Genomic DNA, 16,103 nt, shown 5'->3' on the forward strand with positions numbered 1-16,103 from the left:
CCAAATGTGAGCTCCAAGCCCATCATAACAGTGTGTGTTACTTTTTATCTTATTTTCATTTTTTTATTTATGGCATTTTCAAATCCAATTTGTTTTTGTTGATTCCTGTCCCTCCTCTTATCCCCCTTTCTCACTTCTTCCCAATTTCTTCCCCACATGTATTTTTCTGCCATTTTACACATCACATTTATCCTTTTGCCAGTCACTCCTCCCTCTTCCAACTCATCTCTTTATATTCACTTTTGGTTACAGGTCTTGTTTATAGGTCTTATCCTATATTTGCACCCCCATTTATGCATACTTAATAGATATTACAAGCTAAGACTTGGATATCAGGGGAAACATGTGATTTTGATCTTTCTGAGTTTGAGTCGCTTCACTTAATATGATTCTTTCCAGATCCATCCATTTCCTCCAACTTTCATAATTCCATTTTTCCATACTACAAAGTAGAATTCCATTGTGTATATGTACTACATTTTCCATTTTCATGATCCATTCCTCTGTTGCTGAGCATCTAGGCTGTACCCAATTCTTAGCTGTTGTAAGTAGAGATACAATAATATGGATGTGCAGGCATCTCTATAGTAGAGTGTAAAAGTGCTTTACTCCTGATATATCAATAGTAACTCTTAGGAAGACCCTTTGCTATGCTCCACATTAATTTCCATGGCCATGGAATCAACCAACCTCAGACTTGAAAGCATTTGGGGAGAAAATAGTCATGTTTCTATCACATGTGCTGATGGTTTTTCTTGTCATTATCCTTAAATAATCCCCTAATACAATAGTTTGGTAGTGTAGCAACTACATGGACTATATATTTTATTAAGTATTATAAGTAACATACATGATTTGAAGTACATAGGAGTTATATGTATAAAGATAAATATAATGCATTTTATATATGACACCCGAGCATCTGCAGATTCTGGTATCTGCAAGGAGTCCTGGATAAATTCAGAATCCCCCTTGGATACTGAGGGACAACTGTGTGTGTGTGTGTGTGTACATAGTTTGCATATGTCTGCATGTTTGTATTTGTGTGAGCATTTCTGTGTGAGTGTGCATTCATATGTGTGCACATGTGTGTGGATGCCAAAGGACACCTCAGTTATCACCCTTAGGAACAATGTCTACCACCTTTGACAGACTAGACTAGCTGGCCAGCATGCCCCAGGAATCCTCCTGTCTCCATCTCCCCAGCACTGAGATGACAGGTGCATGTTACCACGCCCAAGATTTTGCGGGTGTACTTCAGGGAGTGCAGGTCCATATGCTTGTTTAGAAAGGAATTTAATGACTTAGTTATTTCCCCAGGCTGACAAGTATACTTTTATGTATTTTTTTTTTTTTTTTTGAGATAGGGTCTTGCTCTAGCTCAGGCTGACCTGAAATTCACCCTACAGTCTCAGGCTGGCCTTGAACTCACATTGATTCTCCTACCTCTGCCTCCTAAGTGCTGGGATTAAAGGCGTATGCCACCATACCCATCCCACTTAACCATTTGAACTACATGGTTCACTGACATTTATTTGCTGTTGTACAGACCTCACCATCATTTCTTATTTGTCCCCTAACTGAAACTCTGTCATCTTAGAAGGCTAACTCTCCATCTGCCCCTCCCCCTGGCAGCCCCCATTCTACTTTAAAAGAATTTCTAAACGGAATCATACAATAATTGTCATTTGGTACCTGACTTGTGTCACTCTGGATCATGTCTTCCCGGTTCAACCATGCTCTGACATGTACCAGAATATCTTTCCTTTTAAAGTCATAAAGGTAGAAAGAAAATCCCCAGATACAGGGCCCAGCGTCCCTCACAGTACCTCGTTTTTTAGCCTGTACCACCATCTCTTCATACTGTTGTCTGTGTTTCTGGGCTTCTTCAGCTGGTTTTGCTGGGAGGTTTCTTGACAGGAAATAAACAGGATTTCATCATTACAGATAATAGGTTTTTGGGGGGGAAATATCTAAAGCATTATTTACAGAAAAGTTGTAAAGCCCAAAGATCAAAAAGTTTAAAATTTAAAAAAAAATTACAGTTTCTAGGCTAGGGCGATAACTCAGTTAGTAAACTAAATGAGAACCCTCATAAAAAAGTCAGCTGTGGTGATATGCATTTGTAATTTCAGGGTTGAGGGGCAGAGATAGGCAGACCCTCAGGGTTTATTGGCCAGCCAGTCTAGCTTGATAGGTGAGCTTCTGAGGAACCACACTTAGATTGTCCTCTCAACCTGACTCACACCACACATACAAAACTTATAGTTCTCTCATAAACTAGAAATGTTTTTGTTTTGTTGAAGCAAAGTCTCACTGTGTAGGCAAGGCTGGCCTCAAACTCATAGCAATTCTATTGCCTCAGCCTCCTGAGTATTAGGATTACAGGCATGTACTACCTTGCCCAGCTAGTAAATGGACCCAGGACCTCACACATGATAATTAAGAGCTTTACATAGAACTATATCCCCCAGTCCTGAAAATGGTTTAACACAAAAGCAAAATGTTCACTGCGAAACAGTTGGACAATAAAGATGAGAAGAAGGAAAAACCAATAAACTGTACAGTCAATAAACAATTCATTATGGTATTTTCTCACCCCATCTTCCAAAGAAACTGATTTTACCACAAAACAGTACTGATTGTCAACAGCTAATCATTGTATCTGGCATGCTATACACATATTTGAAGGTACTCTCTGCCAGTTTAAGTGCCCTAGTTACAGACGAGCTTTTGTGATGGTTCCTCTTCACTGTCAATTAAGAGTCTCCTAGAAAACATGCCTCTGGGCATGTCTGTGACAGTGATTCTGGTTGGACAGAGCAGGGAAAATCTACCCTGAATGTGGATGCTTCCACTCCATGGATTGGGGGATCCAGAGCTGAATAAAAAGACAAGCTGAAGACCTGCATTTATCTCTCTCTCTCTCTCCAAGTCCTCACTGTGGATACAGTGGAGCCAGCTGCCACCATTCCTTTCCCACCATGATGGACTTGTGCTCTCAAACCATGAACCAAAATAAACCTACCTTCCTTCCTTGAGTCACTTGTCAGGTATTTTGTTGAGGCAATGAGGAAAGGAACTAATAGAGCTCTGTAGCTGATTTATTTTGCTTAAATACAGACATCCATGCACCCCCATTTAAAATAGTAACATACGCTCAGAAATATGTTTGTGGACCTATAGCTGCTCACTTGATGGGAAGGCAGTGTGCCTGGCCTACATCCCTTCATACACCATAACCCGTACTCCCTGGAAGATCCTAACCCACTGCTACTAGAAAGCACTCAGTCCATGTCTCAGAGCACTAAATGGCCTGTTCTTAACCACAGTGGCTATTCCAAACATTCCAGCTCTCTGCCTCAGGGTTTCCCTTATTCACGGTTTCAAAGAAACAGGAACAGTACAGAGACACACATCTCCTTTAGGCTTGTTTTAAATTTCAAGGATGGGCAATAGTCTGGGATTAAATAGTCCAATGTTGTACAACCAGTGTTTGTTGTTTTCTCAAAAGCATGAAGCCTTCTATCACAAAACAATGTTCTCTGGAAACTAAATAATTAGGACATCAGTTGTGACCTACTTTATGAAGGTCACCAAGCATGATTTCCTCATCACACAATGGGTAAACAGAGACTCAGAAAGAGGGGAATCCTGCCTCACTTCACCCAAGGAACTTTGTGGGCCAGTCTAAGAAATGCCTTATAAAATCAGGGCATTTCCAAAATACACTGGAGTATACTTTCCAGGGTTTCTTATAGTTATTAACAGTCTGGCATTTATAGTAGCTACTTAAGGATCTTAAATAGAGTTTTCCTATCACTAAATGGCTTGCATGGAAAAGCCTAGTCACATTTCTACGATACAAAGCAGTTATATCAGCTATATGATGTCATTATAGAATACCAGCTGACATGGACAGTAACAATCCCTTCTCCTAACCTTCTTATTTTCTAGTGGTAAGAAACATGTCCCCTAAAACAGAAACTCAGAGACTTCCTGAGACTCACGCAGGTCTGTCCTCAAGGATGAGGGCAGTGGTGGACAATGGCTCAAAATCCAGGTTCTTCCTCACATTTTGCTTTGGAGAGGGTGGCCTGCTCAGTTTTCCAACCTTGTCTTCATATTCCTAGGACAAAGACAACAGGGTGACTCTAGGCCCAGCCAATTCCCATGTCAAATTCTTCCAGAAGCAAAACAGCTGCTTTGCAATCAAAGTCCATCAAGTCCGTGTAAGAATCATGCAGTGACCATCTTTCCTATCCTGATACAGAGTGACCCCTGGCCTGGACAGACAAAAGAGGTCCCAGAGCTTCCAGCTGAGGCCATTGCTTCATGACCAGCCAGCACAATTCCTTTGGTTGTGGTTACAAAACTAAAAAGGTAGTCTCTCACTAAGAACTCACAAATACAGATTCAGGTCTCCTGTGCTCCAGATGACAAGTGTTTCTCCTGTTTTCTTCTGAACTGATGATCGTAATGGCCACAGGGATGCCATCAATGTAGGTGCCATGGAAATCATTTTGCCACACCACGGAAATCTTAAAGTGACCTCTATACCCACTGAATCACTATTTTTTTTGAGGTAGGGTCTCACTCTAGCCCAGGCTGTCCCAGAATTCATATGTAGTCTCAGGATGGCCTTGAACTCATAGCAGTCCTCCTACCTCTGCCTCCCAAGTGCTGGGATTAAAGGTGTGTGCTATCACGCCCGGCTTCTGAATCACTCCAGAGCTGCAACTGCAAAGCTTAGTCATACCTGGTGACCCACATTTCAAGCACCTAGCTAGAGGGTTCAGAAAAGCCAGCAAAAGCTGGTGCTTCTGGAATAATGCATAGTTCTGATTTCTTGAAAAAGTAAAAAATGCTATTTTCTAGTTGTCCATTATAGACAAGGTAATCTAGTTGGGAAAAAGAACAAATAAGTACAGAGATTTCAATACCATTTTCAGAAGACAAGAGTAACATCATCCTGAAGTGATTGACAGTTACCTGCTAAATGGATTTTACTGACATTGTCAAGGGTATTTCTGGGAAAATTATTTTATAATCAATTATTCTCTCATCCAGAAAGCCTTCCAAAAATAGAAAGGGGAAATTATTTCTTTTAAATGCTGAAGCTCTGAGAAACTGGGGTGGGCAGTTTCTGTACTTTGGGATACAAAAGGTTAGTCATTCCCTGCTTACTCAGAAGTGATTTCACTCAAGTCCCAAGATCACTTCCACTTAGCTAAGCAGTGATAACATGGCACTAATACCAGGAAGCCTTGAGTTCAGAACCTTGATGCCAGCATCTTCAACTTTTCAAGAAATCTACCAAAAGCTGTGTGGCATCCTGAAAAGAGTAAAGTACAACCATCCCGTAAGGTGTAACTTTTCTGCTCAGTTTGGCCTAGTTATGCCAAGGCCACAGATCATGGGCTACAAGTGTGCTGTTCTAGAAAACTGGGATGCTTCTTCCCAAGCACTCGTGGCTCTACAAGCTGTCTCACTTGATCTCCCAAACAATCTTGAGGACAAGCATCACCCCACAAATAGGGCAGCTCAAATTCAAAGTGTAGGCTGGGGCAGGGCAGCAGGCCCTTCTACATTGTTACCAGAAGAGGGCCGGTTTCCTTTGTGAATACACTCAAACAGATGCACAGTTTTCAGAAAAAAGTTGACTCCTTCATGGGTCAGGGAGGCCTGTGGAACCAGACAGGTTTCAGAGCAAACTCAAGTCCACCAACCAGCAGAGCTAAGATTCAGGCAAAGTATTTTCTTGGAATCCTTGACCTTGTTCCCTTGGCTGCAGGGTAATCAAAAGCACTATCAGAGCAAGCTACTACCAGCAACAAGGAGACAGCCAGGCAGCAGTAGGCCACAGCCTTTGGGGTGGTATGCACCATCATTCCATTTCCCCTAGACCTGAAATGATAAGACAGAAAATACACTCCAGTATTAAACATCAGCCAAGAAGTCCTACAACTTCAAAAGCCTCAGACACAAAATGATAGGAAAAGGAAGTGAATACCTTGATTTATGACCAACATCAGATCTTGTCAGGAGCAGTGGGGTAGCAGCAGTGGGCCAAGTTAATGGACCACACACTGTCCCAAGAGTCCCACGTGTGGAAGTAACTGAACTTAATCTATACATCAGTCCTCAGGGGCAAAAGGTGCTACCACGCCATACCATGGTGGGAATGGAGAGTCCCAACACCAACACTGATGTACCGAGCAGAGACATGGAGTAGGAAAGTTGGGTCAGACACCAAACAGTGGATTCTTTAGCTCCACTTCTCACCCATTCATGCAAGCGCCTCAGGAATCCATCCAAAGCAATCTCATCAAGTTCAGCCTCAGTGAAGCTTCTGGCCCCAACAAAAACCCATAATACTGTGCTAAGTGCAGGTAGTGCAGATGCAGGGTCCAACAGTATGCTTCAACACACAGTGATGCATGATTAAAACAACAGAGGAGGTATGGCCTGCCTGAACATGAAAGCCCAAGCACAGTCTGTTCAGAGTCCAAGTGGCACTTCCAAATATGAATGGAAGGGCATGCTGGAAGTGGTTACAGGTCTTGCCTAAAACCTAGCTCTGCTCACATGGCCACCTAGAGGTGCAGTATCTCTAATGGCCCAGAAAGGTAAAAGCCCTGGAAATACTCACTAGTGGACCTCTAGCATATGATATGGTAAGAACTAAGGTTTTAGGAGCTAAAAAGAAAGACCTTAGGCAAGTCATCTGGACTGCCTCATGCCTCTACCTCCTTGTATGCTACAAACAGTAGCAACTAGGAAAGTCATCACGATGGTTAAACGGTATAACCAGAGATGGCTGGCTGCCCTCTGAAGAACTAAGCCCTTTCTGTGTGCTAGGCAACATCTGTGGAGTCCTTGCCTCAGTCCAACTTATCACTCCAAAGTTTCTTTTGCATGAGACCAAGTGAGAGAGTCACCTGGCTGAAGCCACAAGTCTGTCTTGCTGAGGACTAGTCAGTATACCAAACTGTCCATACAGCTAACAGCTGTCCAACCCACCCAGGACAATACTGCTACGAGTAGTTCCTAATGAATTCTACTGCGGAAGACAAGACAAGCCAAATGCAGCTGCTAACCAGGAAAGTTGTGGGGTGTGGTCTAATGAACAATAAGTTCAAGAAAAAAGCAACAGAGAGCCAAGCACCTGAGTAGGGCCTTACCTCCAGGCAGGGTCCTTGAGCAAAGCAGATTTAACAGGAGAAAGAGGGCAGGGAGGCATTCAGAAAAGATTAAGTTCATCTGTGGAAAGACCACATGGGGCTCCACTCTTTAACAAACCCTTATCCCCAACCTTGTAGAGCTCATTCTGAAGGGATAGTAGGGGTACAGACAAAAATATTGCATAGGAAAGACCATGAAGAGGCCAGAAGAACAATGGTAAGCATCTGTGGCAGTACCATCTGAGTAAGAACATGTAAGATCTAGGCCCGAGGCCACAGGGAGAGGCCTTCTAACAGTACAAGCAGTGGCCAAAAGGACACTCAAGAGCAGGCTGGTTTGTGATTTAGCAAAGCACTTTAAACAAGGACAGGTGCTGAGTCAAGGCAATTCTACCTAGCTTTGATGGTTCAGCATGCAGCTACCCACAGCTGGTGGAGCAAGCCTGGGTGATAAAGAGTCAGACTTGGTTCACTGCTGTAAAGTGAAGTGTGAATATAGTAGGGTAGGCTGTACTTGCAGAGATGTCCAGGGCTAAAAGCCAGACGAAAAGCACTAGACAACTGAATTTTCAGAAAACACACACAGGAGCCTGCTTCAACAGACCTTTGTGTTAAGAAAAAGAAAAAATCAGGATTTTCATGCAATGAAAGAAAGTCTTCCAGGTAGAAGACAAGATGGGTCACCAATGCTACTTACAGATCTGGAAGACTGCTACAAAGATATCCAAGAAGGACCCACTGGCTTCCTGAAAATCTATTCTAGCAAGAAGAAGAAAGAGCCATCAATCAGAACTTGCTCACATCTGACTCAGCTGTCCAAAGCAGCAATTATCTGTCTGTTGGCATAATCCCAGGGTCCAGGAGGTATATCTGGAATAGGGACATCCATACAGGCAGGCCATCCCATGAGATACCCTTAAAGACTGAGTTGAACTAACACTGGACATGGCATAGCCATCTCATCGAGAACACAGCAGCCACCACAAGTGGTGACTGGTGAACCATTCACCCCAGCAGTGCCACCACCCTGAATGCTGTCTTCCTGATTTCATATCTGTTTTGTCTGCAACAGTGACAATTATATGAGAACAAGTAAGCAAGAGACATGTACCCAGATCAGGTACTCAGAAAACGACAGGGGCATGGTTATCATTATTACCATAATTTTTTTTCAAAACATTTGTCTAAAAGGCATACTTAATGGGATGTGGTAAAGACAAGTAACACTATGAAGCTGATTTTGCCCCTTGTTACTGTCTGTAACAAGCTAGTATTTAGTAAAGAGTGGCTCTGCTGGAGCTCAGGGGCTGTTAAACACTAGGCATTCCAGGAGGCAGTGGTGACCAGTGTGCCTTGACCAGTCACAAAACCCATGAAGACCTGGGCTCTGTTCTCTAGCACAAGCATCCTCTCAGAATGCATTCTCTCTTACCTGGAATGTTGGCATTTGGGACATCTGCGCTCAAGAGATCTTTTCTTATGAATTTCTTACAAAGCATCAATAGCACAAAGCACATGTGTAAAGGACTGAAGATGAGCTGGGTTCTACAAAGCCAGGCTGCCGCATGCCTAAGTAGCCATACAGTCCCTCACAGACCCCCTTGGACAGGCCATTCCGCCTGTAGGTGGGCCCTGACTAGGGTGATCTGGCTCTGGAGAGAGAGCAATTATTCTGGGAAACAAGAATGAGGACTGGACTGTAAACTTCACAGTAGATCCTGGAATTAAACCATGTGAATCACAGACACAAAGAGGAGGTGCCTAACTGGTGTCCCTGAGCAAGCTCTGCTCAGAGTGATGGACATGGTGCACCCATATCTGAAAACATGCATACGCTGGCACACAGGGCCGCACAGGCCGGGCGGGGTGGGGGAAGAGGACGAGGACTGGACAGCAGAGACCAGGCCAGAACCGCACACAACAGACTCACCATGAACGCCAGGCCTCAGAGGCTAGAAGCCGGTGGCTCCATGTCCAGTGTGTTGAGGCTGGTCTCCCTCCAGCCTCAGGACGCAGTTCCAGGCAAGCAGGGCGGCAGGACACTCAATCGCACACAGATCTACTGCTGATTCTGATCCCTACTCAGGCGCTCAACATCCCCGCCTGGGCTTGCCTGCCAAGAACTCCTCCTTTGAAGGGCGGGGCAAGCGGGGCAAGCTGAGCTGAGCATGAGGCTGCAGGCCTCAGGTTCAACCATCCTAGCCGCCTTAACTCCACCTGCCCAGCTTGGGCAACCCCTGGGGCTGCCGTGGCTAGCTGGAATAAAAGGGCCAGACTCTACTTTGTAAGATTACAGAGGAAAGTGTATCACAAAAGGTACTATTAACAAAATTAAACAAACAGGTATCACATGGTTGTGAGCATTTTTTCTTTCTTTTCCTAGGGTATATGTGCAAAATGCACACAGAAAGCAACCACACACTAGAGACTGCTTCTGGGATATGTATCCATCAAAACTGATCAGAGCATATCGCTCACTATAAGTGTATCACATAAAAGATTTTTAAAGTCAGTGGAAGAGCCAAAATTACTTCTGGTGAACCTGCCAGTCCAGTAGGCTGACATGAACAAATTCATGTGAGGTAACATTTGTGTCTGTCTACTGGACCCTCATACATGTGTCCTGGGCTAGGGGTCAGAAAGTATTAGGACATCACCAGCACCAACTTCCCCACTCAGAGGCTTATGAGATCCACCAGGATGAAAATCAAAAAGTTAATTAAATGATAAGTGAGGGTGTCTGTGTAGAGTTGCTGGGAAGCTCATAAGCTCTTGGGAGGAATGGAAAATGGTGCACTCTCTTTAGAAAAGTTTGGCAACTTTTTGTGTAATTCAACTCACACTTCTAAGAACCTACCAAGAGCAATGCATCCACAAGACAAATGCACAAAGTGGCACAGGTATCTGAAATTCGTTTGCAGTGGCTAGAGGCCCCAGTGTGCCCATTCTCTCTCTCAAATAAATTAATTTTTTTTTAAAGCTAGCTCAGGGGAGAAAGCAAATCAGTACTTGCACAGGGGTGGAAGTGGAAACTGGCTTCAAACTATAGGTTATGAAAATCTTCAGTTGGATTGTAATGAGAGGTACATAACTGCATACATGAATCACTTAACATTTATAACGAGTGGGTTTTATGACATGTCATACTTCAATAATTTTAAAAAGTAATAGTACAAGAGGAATAGTTGATCCTGGCCAGCAGAATTAGGGAAGAATTGTTTAAAAGTATCCAGGAAGACAGATCTGCAGCACATCCTATGCATTGCTCTAAACTCCCAGCTACAAAGAAAACTGCCTGGGGATCCCAGCACCAGGTGCTACTAGAAATGCAAATCTGAAGTTGAAAGATCCCCAGGAGAGTGCAGGCAAGTGCCAGATGAGGGGTTTAGAAATTTGAAACTATGATACTACCAAGCTATGCACTGGATCCTTCCTGACACAAGAATATGTGCAGCTCCATGGCGGCCAGCCAGGGCTACCAGTTATGGGCACAGCCAGGCTGCAACCTGCTAGTCTGTTCGGTCACAGTTCTACCCAGCCCTGTTCTTGTGCTGGCTGCCCACCATCTGTGTGAGCCCTGGGACCAAATTGCTGAAGACAAGCAAAGACAGCACAAGGGCTGTTCCCATGTCAGGATGCATTGTGTCCTGTCACTTAGGACCATCTGACTAGAAGCTCCACTAAACTGTAACCCTATGGTTCCCCTCTGACAATAGAAAGCCAATTTCCATGTACCCAGGAGTCAGATGCATGGATAAAGACATTGTAAAAGACCCACTCCAGAGGCTTCTACAAGGAATGACGGCAGGGAACATCCAACTCCCACATTTGTGATCCCTAGCCATACCACAGGCTGCCACCATCTGCTAAAGGCCCTAGCAGTTTCTTGAAAAATGCCAGGCTGCACCTACCCACTATCAATGGTGTCCATGGGCCAGTCTCATGAGGAAGGAGTTCAAGGGGTCCACTGAAGAAGATATTGTCCAATGAAAACCAGGCCATGGGTAAGCTCCCTCTTGGGCCCAAAATGCATTAGGGTTGGAAGCCCTGAGTTAGTCTCTGCTGTCAGAAGGCAGTCAGTCTACCCTCCTACCTCCAACCTGCAATTGCAGAGGAGCTCAACACCCCCAGCTAACAGAATAAAACTCTCACATGGGCAAGACATTCACAATTCCTTCAGCTCACAAAGAGCCCTGCCTGGGAGAGCCTTAACCCCATATCATTAGAGGGGCCTAAGGGCCAGACTAGATGGGGACAGAGAATTCACAAGAAATTTACTACAGAACTATTTCTGACCTGAAAGACCTATTCACACAATTAAAAACTAATCCAAGGAAAGAAATAAAGGATATTTGCCTCTATATTTGACCAGTACCTCACCATATCTCCTGTGATTTTTTTTTTTCTTCTTCTTGATATGGTTGATGACCTCAGTTATTCTTTTTCTCTTTCTTCTTTCTTTCTCCCTTTCCCTTTAGTTTTACTGTTTTGGCTTTTGCAGTTCCTGTGTTCTTTTTTATTACTGCCATTGTTGCTGTTCTTGCTTATAGATGTCAATGCCCTAGCAGCCTATCTCCTAAGTACATAGTGGTATTAATACCTGAAATTTGTATTTAAAACCTCCATCCCACCAAATAGTCTTTCATGACTGTCCCTCATGCTTCTACACTCACAAAAAAAGCTACTTTCCTACATTTTCTAACTATGATTCTATCCTTCCTTGCATGCCGCTAACCCATATACTTACCTCCCTACCCTCCGTCTCCTCTCACTTCACTACTCTGATGCTACATTTTCCTCTGAAAAAAAAATCTACAAACCAGGTTGGCAAGAAGGTTCAGCAGTTAAAGGTGCTTGCTTGCTTGTAAAGCCTGACAGCCTGGGTTCAGTTCCCCAATGGGAACTGTTTGGAGTCCCTTTGCAGTGGCAGGAGGCCCTGGTGTGCCCATATGTTCTTTCTCTTTGTATCTCTGGTGTGCTCATACTTTCTCTCTTTCTCAAATAATTATTATTCTATTTATTTGAGGGGGGTGCAGATAGAGAGCGAGAGAATAGGCATACCAAGCCCTGCAGCTGCTACAATCTAACTCCAGAGACATATGCCACCTTGTGCATATGACTTATGTGGGTCCTGGGGTGTTGAACCTGGGTCCTTTGGCTTTGCAGGCAAACAACCATTAAGTCATATGTATGTGTGTGTGTGTATATATATATATAAACTATATATATATAGTTTTTTTACATCCACAAACCACACTCTCTTCAACCAATTTCCTGTTGCAGACTCTGTAAAGGGAACAGAACGGCAACATAAAAGCTTAAAAAAAAAAAAAAAGAGCTACCAAGAAGCCCATGAAATTCAATGCTGGACCTACTCCCTAAAAATTTGAAAGAACACACTTCCTAACTTAACTAAAAGCAAGTATATAAAGAAAACTAGCTAAAGTGCGTTGGGGAGGAGGGGAGAAATAAAAACAGGGGGGAAAACATCCATTTTTACAAGAAACAAAGAGTAAGGACAACAGAACATCACAACACACACCCAACCTCTCAACTCCCCCAAAATGTGAGCTCAAAAAAAAGAGATACAGAAATGTCAGAGAAAGAATTTCGAGAGCTGTACTGCTAAAGCCAATTCTTAACCATATAGACAACTCAATTAAGCAGATGAATGAAATGAAAAACTGTCCTCTCAAGACCACCACAAGACAGCCTTCAAATGAATGAAGCAGTGAGTAAACTGGACAGAAAGGTTATAAATATGGAGGGAAAATTCAGAAAGAAAATTGAAATGCTGAACAAAAATCAAACAAAAGTTAGAGAAATGAAAGCAATGCTGAATCAATTGCTCTACACTCAGACAAGATCATGCCAAAAAAAAATGAATCTCAAGGATAGAGGATGAAATAGAGACAATACACAGAGGCACATGTAAAGAAAAAAACAATTAAAGAACATGACCAATATTTCTAAGAACTCTGGTGTAAGAGACCAAACCTCAAAATGCCAGGGGTAAGAAAGAGCTGAGATAAATGCAAAAGGAATCAACTGTTTAATGATAGCTTAAGTGAAAACTCCCCAAACCTAGAGAAAGAAGTTGACATTTAAATATAAGAGGCCTGTAGAAATCTAAGCAGACATGACCAGAGAAGGACCTTATAGTGACAAGGTCAAAAACACAAAGAAATTATATATATTAAAAGTTGTCGGGGGCTGAAGAGATGGCTTAGTGGGTAAGGTGCTTGCCTGCAAAGCCTAAGGACCAAGGTTCAACTCTTCAGAACCCACATGAGTCAAGATACGCATGGTGGCACATGCATCTGGAGTTCATTTGCACTGACTAGAGGCCCTGGTGCACCAATTCAGTCTCATTCTCTCTCTCTCTCTCAAATAAATAAAATAAGGGCTGGAGAGATGGCTTAACGCTTAAGCGCTTGCCTGTGAAGCCTAAGGACCCATTCTCCAGGACCCACGTTAGCCAGATGCACAAGGGGCGCATGCGTCTGGAGTTTGTTTGCAGTGGCTAGAAGCTCTGGCACGCCCATTCTCTCTCTCTCTCTGCCTCTTTCTCTCTGTCTCTCTCAAATAAATAAATAAAATAAGTATTTGTTAAAGAGCTGTAAGAGAAAAATGGCAATTCATATATAAAGGAAGGAATATAAGAATAATTTAGACCTTCACCAGCAACTCTTTAAACCAAAAAACAAAGGAATGACATATCCCAAGTTCTGAAAGTATAAATAACTACCAACAAAGAATGCTTTTCCCAGAAAAGATATCTTTCAGAATTGATAAAGAAATAAGGATATTTCAAGACAAACACAAACTAAGGCAATTTATGCCAACCAAACCAGTGCTACAGAAAATTCGGAGTGGAATACTATATAGGGAGAGAAGAAAGGCAGCCCATCATGATAGGATATCCCTCAAGAAAGAAACAGATAAACAAAAAAGAAATGGAAAATAACCAATTATACCTTTTTGGACACATCAGCAAACTCTTGGAAAAAGTGGGAAATGCCAATAACCTAGCCAATCAAGACATCATCCAACAAAATATCAAAGAACAAGGCTATTTCAGTATTAACCATGAACAAAAATCAAGTCAACTCACCAGTAAGAAGACACAGATTAAATGACTGGATTAATAAACAAGATCGAACTATCCACTATCTCCAAGCAACACACATTGTCAGCAATGATCCTCAAAAACTAAGTATCAAAGGATCTACCAAGCAAGTGGAAGATGGAAACAAGCAGAGTGACTATTCTTCTATCAGACAAAGCAGACTTCAAACCAAAATTAATCAGAAAAGACAAAAACCAACACTACTGATTAATAAGAGAACAATTCATCCAGAAGATATATCAGGGACTAGGGAGATGGCTCAGCAGTTAAAGATACTTGTTAAGCCTACTGGCCTGGGTTCAATTCCCCAGCATCCACATAAAGCCAGACACAAGAAGTGGTGCACATGTCTGTCATGCAGTTGCAGTTGTGAGAACCTAGCCCGCCCATACAAGAAACACACACACACAAAGAAAGAAGATATAACAATTGCAAACATACATGCTCCTCATTTCATAAAACAAACACTAAAAACCATAAAAGATCACATAGGTTCCAACATAATAGTAGTGGTAGATTTCAATACTCCACTCTCACATTTCAACAGTCATCTAGACAATACACAAAGGTAATCAAATGAAGAGTTGGTTCTCTGAGAAAGTAAGATTGATAAACCTTTAGCCAAATTAACAAAAAGGAGAAGAACCAAATTAACAAAATCAAGAGACACAAGGGAAGTTGTTACAACAGACCCCAATGAAATAAAAGGCATTTAAGAACACTTTGAAAACTTATAGTTGAAAAAGCTGGGAAACCTACAGGAAACAGACAAATTTCTAAACACATACAACCTCTCAGTTAAATCTAGCAGACATCAACAACCTAAACAAACCCATGATAAGCAATGAGACTGAAGCTGTGATTAAGTCTCCCCACAAACAAAAGCCTTTTCACTGCTAAATTCGATCAATTATCAATTGTTTGTTGTTGTTCTTGTTTTCAAAATAAGGTCTCACTCTGTCCAGGTTGACCTGGAAATCACTGTGTAGTCTCTCAAGGTGACCTTGAACTCATGGTGATCCTCCTACTTCTGCCTCCCAAGTGCTGGGATTAAAGGTGTGCACAACCATGCCCTACTTCTATCAAATTTTTAAAGATGACCTAATATCAACTTTTTTCAAGTTGCTCCACAAAACAGAAAATGAAACAACACTTCCAAATTCATCCTATTAAGCCGGTATTACCCTGAATTAGAAGCCAGATAAAGACACACACACACACACACACACACACACACACAAGAAAACTACACACCAACTTCCCAATAAGATTCTCAATAAGATAACAAAGATTATCTTTCATGACCAAAGTGGACTTCATACAAGTGATCCAAGACTGGTTCAACTTACATAAGTCAATAAATGTAAAACACCATATAAGCAAATTTTAAGATAAAAACCACATGATCACATGATCATCTCAATTAATGCAGAAAAGGCACTTGACAAAGTCTAGAATGCCTTAATGATGAAAATCCTGGAAAAAGTAGGAACAGATGGAACATACCTCAAAATAATAATATGTCTCAAATATACCTCAAAATAATAAGGGTTATGTATTATAAACTCACAGCCAACACTTATGTTAAACAGAAAAAACCTAACACCATTACCTCTAAAATTAGGAACGAGACAAGGATGTCCGCTCTTGCCACTTCCATTCAATATTGTGCCCAAAGTCCTAGCTAGAACACAAAAAAGACATTAAAAAAATAAAAATAGAAAAGGAAGAAGTCAAACTATTCCTATTTTCAGATGACATAGTTCTACACTTAAAACACCCAGCAGAAT

General features: G+C 42.2%; 1 protein-coding gene across 3 annotated transcripts in view; it reads right to left on the reverse strand.

Annotated features, from left to right (window-relative positions):
• The window catches only part of Tbc1d14 (TBC1 domain family member 14), a 179,539-nt gene that overhangs the window by 36,220 nt on the left and 127,216 nt on the right, over positions 1-16,103 (reverse strand). Inside the window, exons 1-3 of one of the 3 annotated variants that reach the window (XM_004655989.2) lie at positions 9,115-9,257; positions 4,011-4,129; positions 1,830-1,912 (exon numbers count right to left, since the gene is read on the reverse strand). In XM_004655989.2, coding sequence (XP_004656046.1) covers positions 1,830-1,912; positions 4,011-4,129; positions 9,115-9,117 — 205 coding nt within the window. In that variant the 5' untranslated portion in view covers positions 9,118-9,257. Of the gene's footprint in view, positions 1-1,829; positions 1,913-4,010; positions 4,130-7,881; positions 7,901-9,114; positions 9,258-16,103 lie in introns of those variants that run through there. The other 2 variants (XM_045161507.1, XM_004655987.2) reach the window with 2 other exon arrangements.

The sequence above is a fragment of the Jaculus jaculus genome, chromosome 11, assembly GCF_020740685.1.
Source record: "Jaculus jaculus isolate mJacJac1 chromosome 11, mJacJac1.mat.Y.cur, whole genome shotgun sequence".
NCBI classification, from domain to species: Eukaryota; Metazoa; Chordata; class Mammalia; order Rodentia; family Dipodidae; genus Jaculus; species Jaculus jaculus.